Genomic DNA, 20,883 nt, shown 5'->3' with positions numbered 1-20,883 from the left:
ACCAAAAAAAGTCCAGGACCAGTCGGATTCACAGCTGAATTCTACCAGAGGTACAAAGAGGAGCTGGTACCATTCCTTCTGAAACTATTTCAATCAATAGAAAAAGAGGGAATCCTCCCTAACTCATTTTATGAGGCCAACATCATCCTGATACCAAAGTCTGGCAGACACACAACAAAAAAAGAGAATTTAGACCAATATCGATGAACATCAATGCAAAACTCCTCAGTAAAATACTGGCAAACAGAATCCAGCAGCACATCAAAAAGCTTATCCACCACGATCAACTTGGCTTCATCCCTGGGATGCAAGGCTGGTTCAACATATGCAAATCAATAAACAATCCAGCATGTAAAAAGAACCAAAGACAAAAACCACATGATTATCTCAATAGACGCAGAAAAGGTGTTCGACAAAATTCAACAGCTCTTCATGCTAAAAACTCTCAATAAACTAGGTATCGATGGGACGTATCTCAAAATAATAAGAGCTATTTATGATAAACCCACACCAATATCATAGTGAATGGGCAAATCTAAAAGCATTCCCTTTGAAAACTGGCACAAGACAGGGATGCCCTCTCTCACCACTCCTATTCAACATAGTATTGGAAGTTCTGGCCAGGGCAATCAGGCAGGAGAAAGAAATAAAGGGTATTCAGTTAGGAAAAGAGGAAGTCAAATTGTCCCTGTTTGCAGATGACATGATTGTATGTTTAGAAAACCCCATCGTCTCAGCCCAAAATCTCCTTAAGCTGATAAGCAACTTCAGCAAAGTCTCAGAATACAAAATCAATGTGTAAGAATCACAAGCCTTCCTATACACCAATAACAGACCAACATAGAGCCAAATCATGAGTGAACTCCCATTCACAATTGCTTCTAGGGAATAAAATACCTAGGAATCCAACTTACAAGGAATGTTGAAGACCTCTTCAAGGAGAACTACAAACCACTGCTCAACGAAATAAAAGAGGACACAAACAAATGGAAGAGCATTCCATGCTCATGGATAGGAAAAATCAGTATCATGAAAATGGCCATACTGCCCAAGGTAATTTATAGATTCAGTGCCATCCCCATCAAGCTACCAATGACTTTCTTCACAAAATTGGAAAAAACTACTTTAAATCTCATATGGAACCAAAAAAGAGCCCGCATTGCCAAGAGAATCCTAAGCCAAAAGAACAAAGCTGGAGGCATCATGCTACCTGACTTCAAACTATACTACAAGGGTACAGTAAACAAAACAGCATGGTACTGGTACCAAAACAGAGAGATAGACCAATGGAACAGAACAGAGCCCTCAAAAATAATACGATGTTCTACAACCATCTGATCTTTGACAAACCGGACAAAAACAAGAAATGGGGAAAGGATTCCCTGTTTAATAAATGGTGCTGGGAAAACTGGCTAGCTGTATATAGAAAGCTGAAACTGGATCCCTCCCTTACACCTTATACAAAAATTAATTCAAGATGGATTAAAGACTTAGATGTTAGACCTAAAACCATAAAAATCCTAGAAGAAAACCTGGGCAATACCATTCAGGCCATAAGCATGGGCAAGGGCTTCATGGCTAAAACACTAAAAGCAATGGCAACAAAAGCCAAAATTGACAAATTGGATCTAATTAAACTAAAGAGTTTCTGCACAGCGAAAGTAACTACCATCAGAGTGAACAAGCAACCTACAGAATGGGAGAAAATTTTTGCAATCTACCCATCTGACAAAGGGATAATATCCAGAATCTACAAAAAACTTAAACAAATTTACAGGAAAAAATCAAACAACCCCATCAAAAAGTGGGCAAAGGGTATGAACAGACACTTCTCAAAAGATGATATTTATGCAGCCAATAGACACATGAAAAAATGCTCATCATCACTGACCATCAGAGAAATGCAAATCAAAACCACAATGAGATACCATCTCACGCCAGTTAGAATGGCAATCATTAAAGTCAGGAAACAACAGGTGCTGGAGAGGATGTGGAGAAATAGGAACACTTTTACACTGTTGGTGGGACTGTAAACTAGTTCAACTATTTTGGAAGACAGGATGGTGATTCCTCAAGGATCTAGAACTAGAAATACCATTTGACCCAGCCATCCCATTACTGAGTATATACCCAAAGGATTATAAATCATGCTGCTATAAAGACACATACACACGTATGTTTATTGTGGCACTGTTCACAATAGCAAAGAGTTGGAACCAACCCAAATGTCCATCAATGATAGACTGGATTAAGAAAACGTTGAACATATATGCCATGGAATACTATGCAGCCATAAGAAAGGATGAATTAATGTCCTTTGTAGGGACATGGATGCAGCTGGAAACCATCATTCTCAGCAATCTATCACAAGGACAGAAAACCAAACACCGCATATTCTCACGCATGGGTGGGAATTGAGCAATGAGAACACTTGGACACAGGTGGGGAACATCACACACTGTGGCCTGTCATAGGGTTGGACGGGGAGGGATAGCATTAAGATATACCTAATGTAAATGACAAATTAATGGGTGCAGCACACCAACATGGCACATGTATACATATGTAACAAACCCTGGAACTTAAAGTATAATAATAAAAAAATAATAATAATTTAGAGAAACTGAAAAAAAGTGCTGCAATATACATCCATGTGCATATGTCTTTATAGTAGAATCATTTATATTCTTTTGGGTATATATCCAGTAATGGGATTCTGGGTCAAATGGTATTTCTGGTTCTAGGTCCTTGAGAAATCGTCACACTGTCTTCCACAATGGTTGAACTAATTTACGTTCCCACCAACAGTGAAAAAGTTCCTATTTCTCCACAGCCTCACCAGCATGTATTGTTCGCTGACTTTTTAATAATCATCATTCTAACTGGCAAGAGATGGTATCTTATTTTGGTCTTGATTTGCATTTCTCCAATGATCAATGATGTTGAGCTTTTTTTTTGTATGTTTCTTGGCTGCATAAATCTCTTCTTTTGAAAAGTGTCTGTTGATATTGTTGGCCCACTTTTTGATGGGGTTGTTTCTTGTAAATTTGTTGAAATTCCTTGTAGATTCTGGATATCAGCCCTTTGTCAGAAGGATAGAGTGCAAAAATTTTCTCCCATTCTATAGGTTGCCTGTTCACTCTGATGAGAGTTTCTTTTTCTGTGCAGAAGCTCTTTAGTTTAATTAGATCCCATTTGTCAATTTTGGCTTTTTTTGCAATTGCTTTTGGTATTTTTTGTCATGAAAACTTTGCCCCTGCCTATGTCCTGAATGGTATTGCCTAGGTTTTCTCCTAGGGCTTTTATGGTTTGGGGTTTTACATTTAAGTCTTTAATCCATCTTAGTTAATATTTGTACATGGTGTAAGTAAGAGGTCCAGTTTTAGTTTTCTGCATATGGCTAACCACTTTTCTCAGCACTGTTTATTAAATAGGGAACCCTTTTCTCATTACTTTTTTTTGGATCAGATTTGTCGAAGATCAGATGATTGTAGATGTGTGGTGTTACTTCTGAGGTCTCTGTTCTGTTCCATTGATCTATATGTCTGTTTTATGTAACAGTACTCTGCTGTTTTGGTTACTGTAGCCTTGTAGTGTAGTTTCAAGTCAGGTAGCATTATGCTTCCAGCTTTGTTCTTTTTGCTTAGGGATTGTTTTGGCTATATGGGCTCTTTTTTGGTTCTATATGAAATTTAAAGTAGTTTTTTTTTTTTTAATATTGTGAAGAATGTCAATGGTAGTTTGATGGAAATAGCATTTAATCTATAAATTACTTTGGGAAGTATGGCCATTTTCACAATATTGATTCTGCCTATCCATGAGGATGCAATGTTTTTCTGTTTGTTTGTGCCCTCTCTTATTTCCTTCAGCAATGGTTTGTAAATCTCCTTAAAGAGGTCCTTCACTTCCCATGTTGGTTGTATTCCTAGGTATTTTATTCTCTTTGTAGCGATTGTGAATGGAATTTCATTCATGATTTGGCTCTCTGCTTGTCTATTGTTGCTGTATAGGAATGCTTGTGATTTTTGCACATTGATTTTGTATCATAAGACTTTGCTGAAGTTGCTTATCAGCTTAAGGAGTTTTGAGGCTGAGATGATGGAGTTTTCTAAATATGCAATCATGTCATCTATAAACAGAGACAATCTGACTTCCTCTCTTCCTATTTGAATACGTTTATTTCTTTCTCTTGCCTGATTGCCCTGGCCAGAATTTCCAATACCATGTTGAATAGGAGTGGTGACAGAGGGCATCCTTGTCTTGTGCCGGTTTTCAAAGGGAATGCTTCCAGCTTTTGCCCATTCAGTATGATATTGGCTGTGGGTTTGATATAAATAGCTCTTATTATTTTGAGATATGTTCCATCAATACCTAGTTTATTGAGAGTTTTTAACATGAAGGGCTATTGAATTTTGTCTAAGGCCTTATCTGCATCTATTGAAATAATCATGTGGTTTTTGACATTAGTTCTGTTTATGTGATGGATTACATTTATTGGTTTGTGTACAGTGAACCGGCCTTGCATTCCAGGGATGAAGCCAACTTGATCGTGGTGGATAAGCTTTTTGATGTGCTGCTGGATTCTATTTGCCAGTATTTTATTGAGAATTTTCACATCATTGTTCATTAGGGGTATTGGCCTGAAGTTTTTTGTTGTTGTTGTGTCTCTTCCCAGTTTTGGTATCAGAATGATGCTGGCCTCATAAAATGAGTTAGGTAGAAGTCCTCCATTTCAATTGTTTGGAATGGTTTCAGAAGGAATAGTACCAACTCCTCTTTGTACCTCTGGTAGAATTTGGCCGTGAATTCATCTGGTCTGGGGCTTTTATTGGTTTGTAGGCTATTAATTACTGCCTCAATTTCAGAACTTGTTATTGGTCTATTCAGAGATTTGACTTCTTCCTGGTTTAGTCTTGGGAGGTTGTATGTGTCCAGGAATTTATCTGTTTCTTACTAGATTTTCCAGTTTATTTGCATAGAGGTGTTTATTGTATTCTCTGATGGCAGTTTGTATCTCTCTGGGGTCATTGGTGATATCCCCTTTATAATTTTCTATTGTATCTATTCGATTCTTCTCTCTTTTCTTCTTTATAAGTCTAGCTAGCCATCTATTTTGTTAATTTTTTCAAAAAACCAGCTTCTGGATTCATTGGTTTTTTTGAAGTGTCTTTATCTTCTTCGGTTCTGCTCTGATCTTAGTTATTTCTTGTCTTCTGCTAGCTTTTGGATTTGTTTGCTCTTGCTTCTCTAGCTCTAATTGTGATGTTAGGGTGTCAATTTGAGATCTTTCTAGCTCTCTGATGTGGGCATTTAGTGCTATAAATTTCCCTCTTAACACTGCTTTAGCTGTGTCCCAAAGATTCTGTTCTGTGGTCTCTTTGTTCTCATTGGTTTCAAATAACTTCTTTATTTCTGCCTTAATTTCATTATTTACCCAGGAGTCATTCAGGTGCAGATTGCTCAATTTTTATGTAGTTTTAGGGTTTTGAGTTAATTTCTTAATTCTGAGTTCTAATTTGATTACACTGTGTTCTGAGAGACTGTTTGATTATGATTTCCATTCTTTTGCATTAGCTGAGGAGTGTTTTACTTCCAATTATGTGGCCAACTTTAGAATAAGTGCCATGTGGCACTGAGAAGAATATATATTCTGATTATTTGGGCTGGAGAGTTTTGTAGATGTCTACTAGGTCCACTTGATACAGAGCTGAGTTCAAGTCCTGAATATTTTTATTAATTTTCTGTCTCGGTGATCTAATATTGACAGTGGGGTGTTAAAGTCTCCCACTATTATTGGGTGGGAGTCTAAGTCTCTTTGTAGTCTTTAAGAACTTGTTTTCTGAATCTGGTTGCTCCCATATTGGATGCATATATATGTAGGATAGTAAGCTCTTCTTGTGGAATTGATCCTTTTACCATTATGTAATGCCCTTCTTTGTCTTTTTTATTTTTGTTGGTTGAAAGTCTGTTTTGTCAGAGACTAGGTTTGCAACCCCTGCTTTTTTTTTTTTTTTTTTTCGCTTTCCATTTGCTTGGTAAATTTTCCTCCATCCCTTTATTTTGAGCCTATGTGTGTCTTTTTACATGAGATGGGTCTCCTGAATACAGCACACCAATGGGTCATGACTATCCAATTTGCCAGTCTGTGTCTTAACTGGGTCATTTTGCCTATTTACATTTAAGGTTGATATTGTTATATGTGAATTTGATGCTGTCATCTTGATGCTGTCTGGTTATTTTGCACACTAGCTTATACAGTTTCTTCATAGTGTCATTGGTCTTCATATATATATATATATGTATATATGTGTACATATATATATGTGTATATGTATATTTACATATATATTTTTTCTTTTTTTTCCCAGTGGCTGGTACCAGTTTTTCCTTTCCATGTTTAGTGCTTCCTATAGGAGCTCTTGCAAGACCGGCCTGGTGGTGACAAAATCCGTCAGCACTTGCTTGTCTAGATTGGATTTTATTTCCCCTTCATTTATGAAGCTTAGTTTGGCTGGATATGAGATTCTGGGTTAAAAATTCATTTCTTTAGGAATGTTGAATATTCGCCCCCACTCTCTTCTGGCTTGTAGAGTTTCTATAGAGAGATCCGCTGTTAGTCTGATGGGCTTCCGTTTGTAGGTAACCCAACCTTTCTCTTTGCCCTTAACATTATTTCCTTCATTTTGACCTTGGAGAATATGATGATTATGTGTCTTGGGGTTGATCTTCTCATGGAGTGTCTTAGTGGTGTTCTCTGTATTTCCTGAATTTGAGTGTTGGCCTGTCTCACTAGGTTGGGGAAGTTCTCCTGGATAATATCCTGAAATGTGTTTTCCAATTTGGTTCCATTCTCCCCATCCCTTTCAGGTACTCAAGTCAATCATAGGTTTGGTCTTTTTACATAGTCCCATATTTCTTAGAGGTTTTGTTCATTCCTTTTTATTCTTTTTTATCTAATATTGTCTTTATGCCTTATTTCAGCAAGATGGTCTTCAAATTATGATATCCTTTCTTCTGCTTGGTCCATTCAGTTATCGATACTTGTGTATGCTTCGTGTGTTTCTAGTGTTGTGTTTTTCAGGTCCATCAGGTCATTTATGTTCCTCTCTAAGCCCATTATTCTAGTTAGCTCCTGTAACCTTTTGTCAAGGTTCTTAGCTTCTTTACATTGGGTTAGAACATGCTCCTTTAGCTCAGTGGAGTTTGTTATTACACACTGTCTGAAGCCTACTTCTGTCAGCTCGTCCATCTCATCCTCTGTCCAGTTCTGTGCCCTTGCTGGAGAGGTGTTGTGATCATTTGGAGAAGTGTCACTCTGGCCTTTTGGGTTTTCAGTGTTTTTTTGTTGATTCTTTCTCATCTTCATGAGTTTGTCTAGTTTCAATCTTTGAGGCTGCTGACCCTTGGATGGGGTTTTTGTGGGGACTTTTTTTTCGTTGATGCTGTTGTTGCTTTCTGTTTGTTTGCTTTTCTTTCAGTGGTCAGGTCCCTCTTCTGTAGAGCTTCCATGGTTTTCTGAGGGTTCCCTTCAGGCCCTATTCATATGGTTTGTTCCCACTCTTGGAAATGTCAGTCAGGGAGGCTGGAGAAAGGGCAAAGATGGGTGCCTGCTCCTTCCTCTGGGATCTCTGACCTTGAGGGGCACTGACCGGATGCCAGTAGGAATGCTTCTGTATAGGGTGTCTGACAGTCCCTGTTGAAGTGTCTCACTCAGTGGTTGGCATGGGGAGCAGGACCCATTTAACAAAGTACGTTGTCCCTTGGTGGAGGGGGTGAGCTTTCACTGTCGGGGAGCCCACTTGTCTGGGCTGCCCTTATTTCTCAGAACTATCAGGAGGAAAGACAGTCTGCTGGTCTGTGGAGACTGTGGCCCCCTCCCTGCCTAGGGGCTCAGGCCCAGGGAGATCCGAGTTGGGTCCCTGAGCCCCTAGCTGGAGTTGTTGGAGTTCCTGCAGGGAAACCCCACCCAGTGAGGAGGGATGGATCAGGATGAGGTCCGAAGAGGCACTCTGGCTGCAGTTTGCCACAGCTGGTGTGTTAGGCTGCGGGGAATACCTCTTGGGACCAAGCCATTCAGCTTCCTTGGCTCCAGCAGGGGAAAAGCATGGCCTGGAGCTAGAGAGATGGCTGCTGCCCTTCCCCCATCCTGGGAACTTAGTGTGTTAGGCAACTTTAAGTTCCAGTGTTGGCTGCCACCCCACTTTCAAGGAGGTCAAATGGCTTAGACAGCAGGTAGCCGCAGCTGTGGTGCTGGCTGCCCCTCGGGAGCTCAACAGGCTTAAGCAGATTCTAGCTGAGTGGTTGATGAGAATCAGCGCAGCTCCATGATTGGGAACCCTAGGCCCTGGTGACATGGGCTCATGAATGGGATCTTCCAATCCATAGGTTGCACATTTCTGTGGAAAAAGCATGGTTTCCCAGGCTGGAGAGCACACTAACTGCCTCCCTTGGATGGGGGGTGAGGGCTCTCCTGCCCCGTGTGGCTTTCAGGTGGGCCACCACACCACACGGCTCTTCCTTCTTCTCCATGGGTCACACCAGCCACCTAGTCAGTTCTGATGACAGAACCTGGATACCTTAGTTGCTGGTGCAGGATTTGCACACTGTTATGGTTCTTTTTTTTGAGACGGAGTCTCACTCTGTTGCCCAGGCTGGAGTGTAGTGTCATGATCTCTGCTCACTGCAAGCTCCGCCTCCCAGGTTCACGCCATTCTCCTGCCTCAGCCTCCCGAGTAGCTGGGACTACAGACGCCTGCCACCAAAGATCAGCTAATTTTTTGTATTTTTAGTAGAGAACGGGGTATGGTTCTTTTTGATGGGAGCCTCTGATCACTGCTGCTTCTAGTCAGTCATTTTGGCACCCCCGGCACCCAGGTCTTCCTGGACAACTTTTAAGTTAAATATTATTTCCCTTTTTGTCACACATCGAGGACCCATGACTGAAATATAACTCTTTTAAACTTCACATCGTAGTCTAATCACCTGTAGGAGACTCTGAACTCATAGACAACACAATCCAGAAGCTTTTTCTAGTAAGGGTAATGATCCAGTAAACCAATTCTTTGTGCAGAATGCATTATTCATGAACCTGTCCATCAGTAGGTTTTCAGAGACTTGATACACACATCAAACATCTCTATCAGTCAGAAATATTTTCCCTATTGCTATGAACATAAGCCATTTTATCCCAAATGTTATGACATATCTTTGTGCACAAAAATTGGTTACACCTATTTCATAAGCCTGAATTTTAATTAAAAATGGGACCTCTTTGCTATTACTAACAAATCTTCATAATATTCCACTGTGGCTTTTGACAGGAGTCATGGGAATTGTTAGCTTTTATCTGTTTCATTAGTATTGCACCATCAACCTGTCAAACTGCATTTGGAGCTCCATTTTGGGAAACTCTACATGCATAGTTTCATTGGACATAGGCATGCAGCTTGATTGACTCATAGGTTACAGAGAGTGAAATCTTAGGAAATCCAAAATCTAGCACAATGGGGCAAAATTTGAATCAAGAGCAAATTGCATTGTCCATTATCAGTCCAAAGAGGACATGCAAAGAGAGAGAGATGTCAGTTATAACACAGATTTAAACATTTTATAATGATGGTAATATTAATTGTAATAATTGTAGCTTACTGAGTATTTTTTTGTGAGAGGGATTTATACACATAATTCCGTTAAACTTTGAATGATATTCATAATTACAGTGTCTAATGTTATTTTGAAGGCTTGTTTCTGATCTGAATTCCAAGAACGTTTCGTGTATTATCTAATTAATACTCTGAAAAGTCCTATGACTATACCTATAGATACAGTCATTATCCATATTTTATAGTTAAGTGACTAATGGTAGCAATCACAGCCTGGAGAGTCTCCTCACCCACCATCAATGGCCTTTTAATATGGTTTATTTACTATTCACCTTTCCTTACCATTTACTAATTCTTGTTTATTCTCTTGTAAATTCCAATCCCTGGTTTTAAAATACATCATTGTCACATAGGACATGATAAGAGAAAGTTGCATCATTTTTATTCCTTGTTGCATATGCACATCTTCTCTAATAAGCCACATCTGAAGGTGTCTGCTCCAGTAGTACATTGTCCATGATTTCAACAATGCCACACAGTCATAAATACACCACCTAAAGCATAGGAGATGTGAAGTGAGAAAAGAGAGAAAAAGGAAAATAAAGGGGAGGAAGCAAGAGAAAAAAGGAAAATAAATGAAAAATATATTAAAAACCATAGATTTGAAAAAAAGATATTTTATCTCATTTTTGCAATTAAATGCAGATCTTCCATTACAAAGCAAGGATTTCATTCTAAGTATGTGAATAGATTTGTATTTTTTAAAAAATCTTCCTCTTGTTATCCTCAGGATGAAGGAAAAGAAATAGGACAGGATCTTTTGATATTTACCTCTTAGAAAAGCACATGCTCCCTTCCTAAGGATGATTGATTTTAGTTTCATCACACATCAAGGCTTGTCTCATGCTTGCCGATATTCTCTTCAGAATAGTTATGCGAAAAAGCATTGCGTTTTCCACAGACTTTGTCCACAGAACACTGACCCCGTGCAGTTCCTACATCCAGATACCAAAGCTTATTTCCAACTGGACCTTGGCCATCACCCTTTCCAAGTGCTCTTCTTTGTCTCACATGGAGTCATTTTTTGGGGGGATGGCATTAGGTAAGGAAGGCTAAGACAAGTTCCTAAGCCACTGCTATGGTGGCACTGCCTTTCTGGAACAATTGGACTTGGATTGAGTCACAAGGTCACAATGCAACAAGTTACTATGTGCTCTTGGGATTTTAGGATGTGTACATTGTGAGTGTCTATCTGCCTCCTGCGTCATTGCCAAGACTGGGACTAGCCTCAGGAGGTCACCTATGGAAGGCATTCTGCTATAAATGGGTGTATGAATGACTTGCAGTGTGCACAGTGTAGTACAGGTTATGGAGATAATGATTTCATCCCTTCATTCATTCACTCCTTCCATCACGTTACAGAGATTTCCTGAGTGATTCCACTGGGCCAGCCAAGAATGTGGTCACTCTAGTCGTTCATCATCAAATAAGAAAATTCGATACAGAACTGATCATTATAATTTATTGTAGGACATAAAAATAGATGGTACAATTGCTAAGCCTATTGGAAAAATAGAGGTTAATACTGAATACCTATTATCTACTAAATACTTTTGGGCCCATTAGGATTTGGTATTTCATCTGATCTTCACTGTATGTGTATATGGTCAGTGTTGTTATATTAGTTTTACTGATGAAGAAATAGCTGAGAATGGCAAGGTAATTTGATCAAAATCTGACAGTTATAAGTAGGAGAGCTACAGTGCAAACCCAAGTTGGCCACCAGAGGCCCAAGATCTTTCCAAAACTGAATCTGACTTTTGTGGCGGTGCATTTCTGAGTTTTTCTTTCAGTCCTCTTGTAGACTCTCTTGAGAATCACCTGTTGTCACTTAACATGACATTCTCTTTTAAGTGTCTTGAAACAAATACAGTTGGCAAGCTTTGTAAGGCCATGGGACAAAATAATTAAATACAATAAATTAAATACAATATCTGAAATAAATATATAGTAGATGGGCCTAAGAACTGATTGGAGATGACAAACAAAAGTGTCTGCAGTGAGAATGAGACATAGACTGGGAGAATCAGAGAAAGAGAGAGAGAAAATATGAATGAGAATATACATTGAAAAAAATTAACACTTTGAGTCTTTCAGGGGCATGGGAGACAATAGCCAAAGGTCAATTAGCATTGACAGGATCTATGTACAGATGTAGGTGTGTCCCCAGCATTTCACATCTGCTAATTAGAATGACTTCGCGGATACAAAGACTAACTCTGCAAAAACAAATGCCTCCCTGTTCCCTTCTCCTGCCCTGGCTTTTGCTTATTTTTTGTATGCCCACCTGGATTGCTACACAACTTCCTAATTGGCTTCTTGCCTCTAATCTTTCCCCCTCTAATCCCTCTCTTGCATTGTAGCTATAAAAGTCTTTCTGAAACACAGTTATGAGTCTGTCACTTGTGATAGCTCTTCAGTTTTCATTATAATAAAGTCTGAATTCTTTAGAGTGATGTTTATTTATACAGCCATTATTTACAGAGTGCTTACTATGTTTAAGGTACTGTTCTGAGTGAAAAAGTAGCAGTGAGTAAAACAACCTCTTCTGCACCCTCCTGCACTCCACCAAGACTCCTGTACCCTTCTCAAGCTTACATTCTAACAGGAGGAGACAGATAATACATAGCAAATAAATAAATTCCACTTTATGGTATAAGTTATTAAGGCAAATAGAGGAGGAAGCTTGTGAGTTCAGATGGGATGGTTGTAGTTTTAAACAGTGTGGTCAGGGTAGACCTCACTGATGTGACAGTTGAACAAAGAATGAAGAAAGGAAAGAATTTAGCTATTTTGAAACCTAGGGGAAGAATATACCAGGTCAAGGGAACAACCAGTGTAAAGATTCTGAGAGGGTTGCTGCATGGGGTGTTATGGGAATAGCAAGAAGGTCACAATGGGTAGGGCAGAGTGAACCAAAATGAGAGTTGCAGGGAACAAATTCAGAGAGGTGATAGGGTCTACATTATTGGCCACAGTAATAGTTTTTACCCTGAGTGAAATGCAAACCATTGGAGAATAATGAGCGGAGGAGTGATGTGATATGACAGGTTTTCAAAGAATCATTCTTACTGCTGCCTACTGTGTTGATTGTTAACTGTGGAGTGGAAGCAGAGGGAGAGAAGCATAGAAGTCAGAAAGAGGCTATTGTAGTAAGCCAGCTGAGTGAGCAGGATGATGGCATGGAGCTGGTAAAGAATGGTTAGATTTTGGATATATTTTGAAGGTAGAGCCACCTTCAAACCTTGACCTTGACCTTCACACCCTGATGGATTAAGTGTGAAGTGTGCAAAAAAGAGAGAGACCAAGGCTTGAGGAGTGTAGCATTGCTATCAATGGGTGAAGGTGGGTTCAATGTTATTGAGTCAGAGGGAGGAAGGAGTCAAGAATTACTATGTTTTCTGATGGTAGTAACTGATTCCCAATGTTGATCCTCCATTATCTTCCTTCATCTTAATAAAGAGTACCATCATTTATATTTTTATTAAAGCCAAAAAATAAAATAAAAAATTAGGATTAATTCTTCACTGTTCCTTTCCCCTCTCTCCTCACATCTAATTCATCAGTAAGCCCTAAGGGTTCCACCTCCAAAATATGTTGCCAATCCATCTCTCTCCCTTTCCTTTCCTTTGCTTTCCTTTGCTTTCCTTTCCTTTCCTTTCCCTTGCCTTCCCCTTCCCCTGCCTTCCCTTTCCCCTTCCCCTTCCCCTACCCCTTCCCCTTCCCCTTCCCCTACCCCTTCCCCTTCCCCTTCCCCTACCCCTTCCCCTTCCCTTTCCTTCCTTCTTCCACTCCTAGCACTGTTGGGCAAACCACCTATGGCACTGTTCTTATCCTGGTCTATGTAAAGTGTATTTTTTGTACACAGCATATAGTTGAGTCTTGCTTTTCAGTTTTGTGATCTCTGAATTTTACTTGGATTGTTTAGATACTTTACATAAAGATAAATACGATTTGATTTAGATCTTTCATTTTGTTACTTGTTTTCTGTCATCACTTCTGTCTTTCCTTCCTGAGTTCTTTTGGATTAAATGACTATTTTTCCATTTTAAGAATTCAATTTTAAGTTATCTATTGGTGTCTTGGGTTTTTACACATCTTTTTGCTTTATTTTTTAATGGTTGCTTTAGTAATTATAATAAATATCCTAAACTTTTCAGCCTACTTTGAATGCATATTATGATACTTCATGAAAGGTATAAATACTCTTCAACTGTATAGTTCTACTTACCACTCCTATCCCAGCTCTATAGGCTGTAGTTTTGTGTGTGATATCTACATATGCTATAAACCCAACAATGAAATAGTTGGGTTGATATGAATAGTTGTCATATTGTTTGCTTTAAACAATGTATTAGTCTACTCTGGCTACCACAGTAGTCTACTGACTACCATAACAAAATACCACAGGCTGGGTGGCTTAAACAACAGACATTTATTTCCTTACAATTTTGGAGGCTAAAAGTCTGTGATCAAGGTACTGGCAAATGCAGTTTCTGGTGAGGGCTCCCTTCCTACGTTGTAGATGGCTGCCTTCTGTGACCTCACATGGCCTTTTCTCAGTATGTGTATATGAAGAGAAAATGATTGTATTCCTTCCTTTTCTTATAAGAATACCAGTTATATCAGACTAAGGCCCCAATGTTATGACCTGTTTAAGCTTAATTACCACCATAAAAGCCCTGTCTCTAAATACAGTCACATTGGGGACTGAGGCTTCAATATATGAATTTGAGGTGAACACAGTTTAGTCCATGTCAAAGAGACATAAATGTTTTAAAGAAATTCTGAGAAATAAAACATAATCTCTTTGCTATTCCTTTCTTTCTGAAAATTTAAGTTTCCGGGTGATATCTTTTCCCAAGCCTAAAGAACTTGTCTTAGCATGTCTTACAGTGCAGGTCAACTGGCAAAAGGCATTCTCTTCATTTTTTTTCAATGCATTTATTTTATATGCTCCCTTGAAAGATATTTTTGCTCAATATAGAATTCTTGGTTTACAGGTTTTTTTTTCCATCAACAGCTAAAAATGTCAGTATTTTGTATTCTGACATTATAAGATGTCAACCATTATTTTTGTCATTCTTCCCCTTTGTATAATATGTCATTTTTTTCCTCTGGCTGCTTTCAAATTTCCTCTTAATCTTTGGCTTTCATTATGGTATGGTGTGGTCTTCTTTGGATTCATCTTTCTTCAATTTGTAAGTTGATTCCTTTCACCAAGTTTGGGAAATTTTCAGCATTTAAATTTTTTTGTTTGTTTCTTCTCTTCACTCTCTTCCCTCTTACTGTGACTCCAGTTCCACATATATGGTACCTTTGGCTATTGTCTCCCGTGCACCTGAGAGACTCGGGGTGTCAATTTTTTCAGTGTATATTCTTTCTCTCCTTTCTCTCTAAGTCTCCCAGTCTAAGTCTCCTTCTCACTGCAGACACTGTTGTTTGTCATCTCCAATCAGCTCTTAGGCCCATCTACTATATATTTATTTCAGATATTATATTTAATCAATACAATTACATTTCCATTTTTAATAGTTTCTTTCTGTGCTATTTCCTCTCTGTTTAATAACTATGAGAATATTTTCTTTTACATCTTTAAGCGTTGTTAAATTACCTACTTTAAAATTCTTATCTTCTAACACCTGTGTCACCTCAGATTTAGTGTTCACTAAGTGGCTTTTCTCTTAGGTATGGATTACATTTTCCTATTCTTCAATATGTACAATGATTTGGGGTCATAATTTGGACATTGTGATTGATATATTCTAGACACATTGTATTATTTCTATTTCTCTTTTGAGTATTGATTTTTTGGTTTAGCAGGCAGTTTATTTGGCTGAACTCAAACTTCAAGTTTCATTACTCTCCTGTGATGAACATGTCCTAAAATCTCTGTTGCATTATTTTACCCTTAGCTGGACTACTTATGGTGTTTCCATGCACATGTAATTGGGAGATTATCCAGAAATTAGGGTAGCATTTATAGGCACAGTGTTGCATTCCCTTTCTATGGCTCTCTCTTTCTGGCATCCCCTCCACGACTTACTTTGTAGCTACTATGGTTGCCTTGAACTCTAACCTCTCATTTCTTAATCAGAAAGACTGTGTATTTCTGTCTAAGTATTAGTTACCTTGCATGGCACTGACTGGGGTCCACCCATGGGCAAAAATGTATAAAATCAGGAAATGTACAAGGTACTGTTTTTTCCTTCCTTGTGTCTATTCTGTTCCAGTTTCTACCTGGTTTTGGCCACTTTCCAGTGTCTTCAGAGAACTATTTCCTGTATTTTGGTCAGCGTTTTTAATTGTTACAAAATATGGCTCATTCATTTATTTATTACAGATGTCAGGCATTGCTCTGATTCTGAGGAGTGGAAAATAATGATGCTCTTGCTTTGAAAGAGCTCAGAGTATAGGGTAGGAGACAGACATATAACTAAGGATTGTAAAACAACTTGATAGATGCTACAGTAGAGCAAGGATAGAAAATATTTGTGCCTTATATTCCCATTGACAGCCTGTGATCTTTGTCTGCATTTCCTGTTCTCCATGCCTAGTCATCTCCCTGTCCTTCATACATTACCACATTTTTCTTAACTTTTCATCATTTTTCTCTCCAAATCAGAATAATTTTTATGACCTTTAATAAGAGTATAAACGCTTATGACATTCAAGACACACTGTCTGCGTTTGCCTTCTTTGTTCATCCATATTTTCACCAGTTTACTAATTCTGTAATTTAACATACAGTAATCCTATGACCAATGTATGCCCAGCACAAATAGATACAAATGCAAAGTGTGGTAAGTGCCACCAAGGAGAAGTACATGGTGCTATCTATGCCTTTCCTGTGGTTCACTCGTCCCACATTTATTCCACAAACCTTTATTGACCACCCATGATATCCAAGCATGAGGCTAAACCAGTCCCTTACCATTCAAATCATATATGTCTTTCCATCTTCATGTCTCTACTAACCAGCCTCCTTTCGGTCGTGCCTTGCCTCTAGCCCTTTACTCCTCCAAACTCTACCTATTTTTGGCCTTTCAGCTGAAGCTTCGCCTACTCCAACCATATAATAATTGCCAAATGATTGATCTCTCGCTTTATGCTACTATGCATCTTAACTATTTCTTATTTTTCAGTGTATCTCCAGAACATAGGTGCACAGTTCCTGGCAGCACATTAGGCATTTAGTAAATACTAAATAACTGCATTCATGCTTACACCACACATGCTGCTAGGTTCTAGCTTACTCCTGGAAGCTCATTTAAATCTCTCTTCTCTGAACTCCTAAAGTACTTCCCATAAAAATTAGCATCAAATCAAGTAATGCCTTTAATTATCCATTACTGTTCCCAGTGAGTTTATCTTGGTGGTCGCAATGGATTGCAAACTCAGGGGATCCAGAGTGTGATGAGGATATGCTTCATCACAGTAATGCAGAGTTGAACCCGAAGGAGATAAATATTCAATAACTGCGTGTTTGTTTTTTATTTTTCATTGAAATGACCCATGTATTTTATATCATTTTGAAACATTTCCACAAAAACTGCACCAGTGGTATTCAACAACTTATACCTGGAAGTTCAGTAGACAATATGACATGGTGATTAAGAACAAGGTCTTAAAATATAGAGACCTCAGTTTGAGACCTAGATTTGTCATTAATTTTCTGTGACATTGGGCAAGATGTTAAATCTCTTTGATCTCAGTTTCCTCATCTCCATAATGAAGAATAGTATCTTCCTCATAGGAGTGCTGTAAGGAATAAATGAAGTAGAGTAATGTGTGTACAATGCTTAAGTTAGTACTGATGTATGGGAAATGAGTCAGTATATTTCACATGATATCATTTATACTACTGTTGGCACTATAGTAGTGTATTAGTCCGCTTTCATGCTGCTAATAAAGACATACCTGAGACTGGGTAATTTATGCAGAAAAGAGGTTTAGTGGACTCATAGTTCCACATGGCCGGGGAGGCCTCACAATCATGGCAGAAGGTGAAAGGCACATCTTACATGGCGGCAGACAAGAGAGAATGAGAGCCAAGTGAAAGAGGAAACCCCTTATAAAGCCATCAGATCTCATGAGACTTACTCACTACCACGAGAACAGTATGGGGGAAACTGCCCCCATGATTCAGTTGTCTCCCACTGGGTCCCTCCCACAACATGTGAGATTTATGGGAGCTACAATTCAAGATGAGATTTTGGTGGGGACATAGACAAACCATATCAAGTAGACCCACTTAGCTTCCTAGAAATCCTGTTTAAAAGGAGGCCATGGAGGCTCAAAACAGTTTAGTGACTTGCACAAAGTCACTCAGCTAGTGAGATTCAGAGCCAGAACCCAACCCTGGCCTCTGTGGCTCCTGAACAAATTATCTTGTTCTTTACACAGCCCTAGCTCTCAGGAAACGTGCTCAGAGAGCCTATCCCTGTGCAGCCAAAAGAGCAAGTCTTTTCCTAGTTGGAATGAAAATAAATCTATCAGAATGGTTGTTTTAGCATCCTAGAAACTCAAGTAAACTTTCAGAAAATACATAGATGAGGTTTAGGAACTCAAGCACAGTGTTGCTTGGGTGTGTGATGGCAAGCAGAGTAACTGCATGGAGAAACATTTCTGTCCCTGATACGTATTTTGTGCTATTTTGTTTACAGCCACCAAGTGGATTAAGGAATAAGATCCTAGACCTGGGATTTCAAATGAGAGGATGATTGTCTGCAGAGCTCAGACATTTCTGTCGTTGGAGAGCTGTGTTTCCCATGTGACGATTGTTCAGTCAGGAGAGTTTCTCCTGACAGCTCTGGGGCATCTCATTTTTTTTTTAACTGAGGGTTTCAAAAAAAATTTTTTTAATGAGGGTTTTTTCAAAAACCCTCATCATAGTCTCTTTCATTCAGCTTCTCCATTAGTAAGACACAGTGAGTAATTCGAAGTTTGACATTGCCCAGGGATGACAGCCTGGATCAAGAAGGGGAAATGATGTGATCCAGAAAAGATTAGTGCTTTTAACACTCAGACCCCCCACCATTTGACATAAGTTACCCTTTCTTCCTTACTCCCCATTCTTGGACCTGATGCTAACCTACTGCTACCAGTTTAGCCTTGGGAATTTCATTTCCTTTTGCTCTTCTCTCTAAACTTCTTTGTTTTATATATTTAAGAGGCTAGCACTAGGTTAATCAAAGCTAAATTTCTTTTAGCTGAGGCACTCTTGCTACATTGGCATTTTAATGTTCTTGGATCCCGTATGGACAAAGAGTTGAAAGAAACATACTCATTTTAATATAAATTTTTCTATCTTCTACATAAATTAGAGAAGCTATAAAATTGACCCATATCTCTTATTTTTCAGATCGACCACATGGTAGAAGGCCATGCTGCTTTTCCAGAACTACAAGTAAAAGCCACAGCCAGGTAACTGCTGTCTCTGTTCCATCTAAAGCTTTCCTTGTGTGACTTCATTGAGAGCATTTATGTTGGGCAGTTGGGTGATTTTCAGGTCCTACGGACAATGAAAATGCCTTTAGTGCTTGAAAGATAGTCATCTGGATGATCCAGAAGGTCCATGTATTAATTCTTTAAATAATGTAAGAGAACTTAGAGAACCTAGAGATTCCCCAGGGATATACCCAGGGACTATGGATAAGAAACTCTGATGTAGAAGGAGGACCATGTCTGGAGTCAAAACTTCTTAGTTTCACATCCCAGCCTTACTCCTTAATAGATATAGGACCTTAAGCTAGTTACTTAACCTCTTTATGCCTGTCTCTTCATCTGTAAAACTGAAGATAATAACTGATACGGAGTGATTTCTAGAATATTTTGAAGCAAGCCAAGTGCAAAAAAGTATTTACAATATACTCCCTTTCATGTGAAAAGAAAGACATAAGAAAATAAATGTGTATCTATTCATTTTTGCAAAAGACATACAGGAAGTGGCTAGGCGCGGTGACTCACTCCTGTAATCCTAGCACCTTGGGAGGCTGAGGCAGGCAGATCATGAGGTCAGAGTTCCAGACCAGCCTGGCCAACATGGTGAAACCCCATCTCTACTAAAAATACAAAAGTTAGCTGGACGTGGTGGTATGTGGCTATAATCCAGCGGCTCGGGAGGTTGAGGCAGGAGAATTGCTCAAACTCAGGAGTTGGAGGTTGCAGTGAGCAGAGATTGTGCCATTGCACTCCAGCCTGGGCAATAAGTGAGACTCCATCTCAAAAAAAAAAAACAGGAAGTTTAAACCAGAAAATAATAAGATTAGTTACCTACAGGGGGTAGGTAGGAATAGGGTAGAAAGAATGTGGGAATGGGACCATGGTAGTAGGAAGAAATGACACTTCTCTGAGTATACCTTTTTATATAACTATAACTCTTAGAATCATTGTGATGCCTCATGTCCCTGATACCCCGATAAATAGATGATAGATAGATAGCCAGGATATGTGTGTATGCTGGCGTGGGCAAAATGAAATGCACACAGTAAAAACTGAAACTCCTGTATTACAAACGGGGTTGGGAAAAGAAAAGAACAGAACCTAAGTAACTTTGGGAAGTAATATTTTAACTATATGCCATATGGCTAAAGAAAAAAACAACCATTCATAAATATTATATTCTAATTGGTAAATTTGTTTTTCATAGGTATATATGTTAGCTATAGTGACAACTCTTTATGTGTATGCTACAGTTGAGCGAAGAAATCAATATATTGTGGATAATGAGAGCCAGGTTCCTCACAAATGGGAAAAGGAAAAGGTTAGAATGAACCTTATGGTGTCAGTATCAACTTATGATTTTACATTTTTTTATATATATATATACACACACACACATATATACACACACACACACACACAAACACACAGCTGGATATAAATATAAGTAAATATAGATACGTATATTCATGCATGAATATACATGCATATACTCCCTAGCTCTGTCTGCTGAGATGGCCTGGAAGCAATGGCCCGATAGTAGCAATGTGTGTACCTAGGTCACAGGTACTGGATTCTAAGTACCATTCTCCCTCCCATTTCTCCAATAAAAGTAATCAGGACTTCTTAGAAAGATGGCTGAGTCTGTGCTGGGGCAGTAAAATTATGGTGCCAGAAAGAAAGAAGTTACTCAACAAGGGATTGTTAAAGTACATTGGAACCAGCTTTAAGAATCTCTCAGTGGCCTATTTAGGATAAAATAAACAGTAATAGCATA

At 38.8% G+C, this 20,883-nt stretch overlaps 1 protein-coding gene across 18 annotated transcripts in view; it reads left to right on the top strand.

Annotated features, from left to right (window-relative positions):
- Nucleotides 1-20,883, top strand: part of LOC105495149 (FGGY carbohydrate kinase domain containing) — a 440,526-nt gene that overhangs the window by 290,980 nt on the left and 128,663 nt on the right. For all 18 annotated transcript variants that reach the window (XM_071092359.1, XM_011764399.2, XM_071092363.1 and 15 more), the window contains one exon: nt 19,027-19,088. In XM_071092359.1, the coding sequence (XP_070948460.1) occupies nt 19,027-19,088 (62 nt within the window). The remainder of the gene's footprint in view (nt 1-19,026; nt 19,089-20,883) is intronic.

The sequence above is a fragment of the Macaca nemestrina genome, chromosome 1, assembly GCF_043159975.1.
Source record: "Macaca nemestrina isolate mMacNem1 chromosome 1, mMacNem.hap1, whole genome shotgun sequence".
In the NCBI taxonomy this organism is placed as follows: Eukaryota; Metazoa; Chordata; class Mammalia; order Primates; family Cercopithecidae; genus Macaca; species Macaca nemestrina.
Note: the sequence above shows the minus strand (reverse complement) of the source record. Positions and strands in the feature narration are given on the sequence as shown.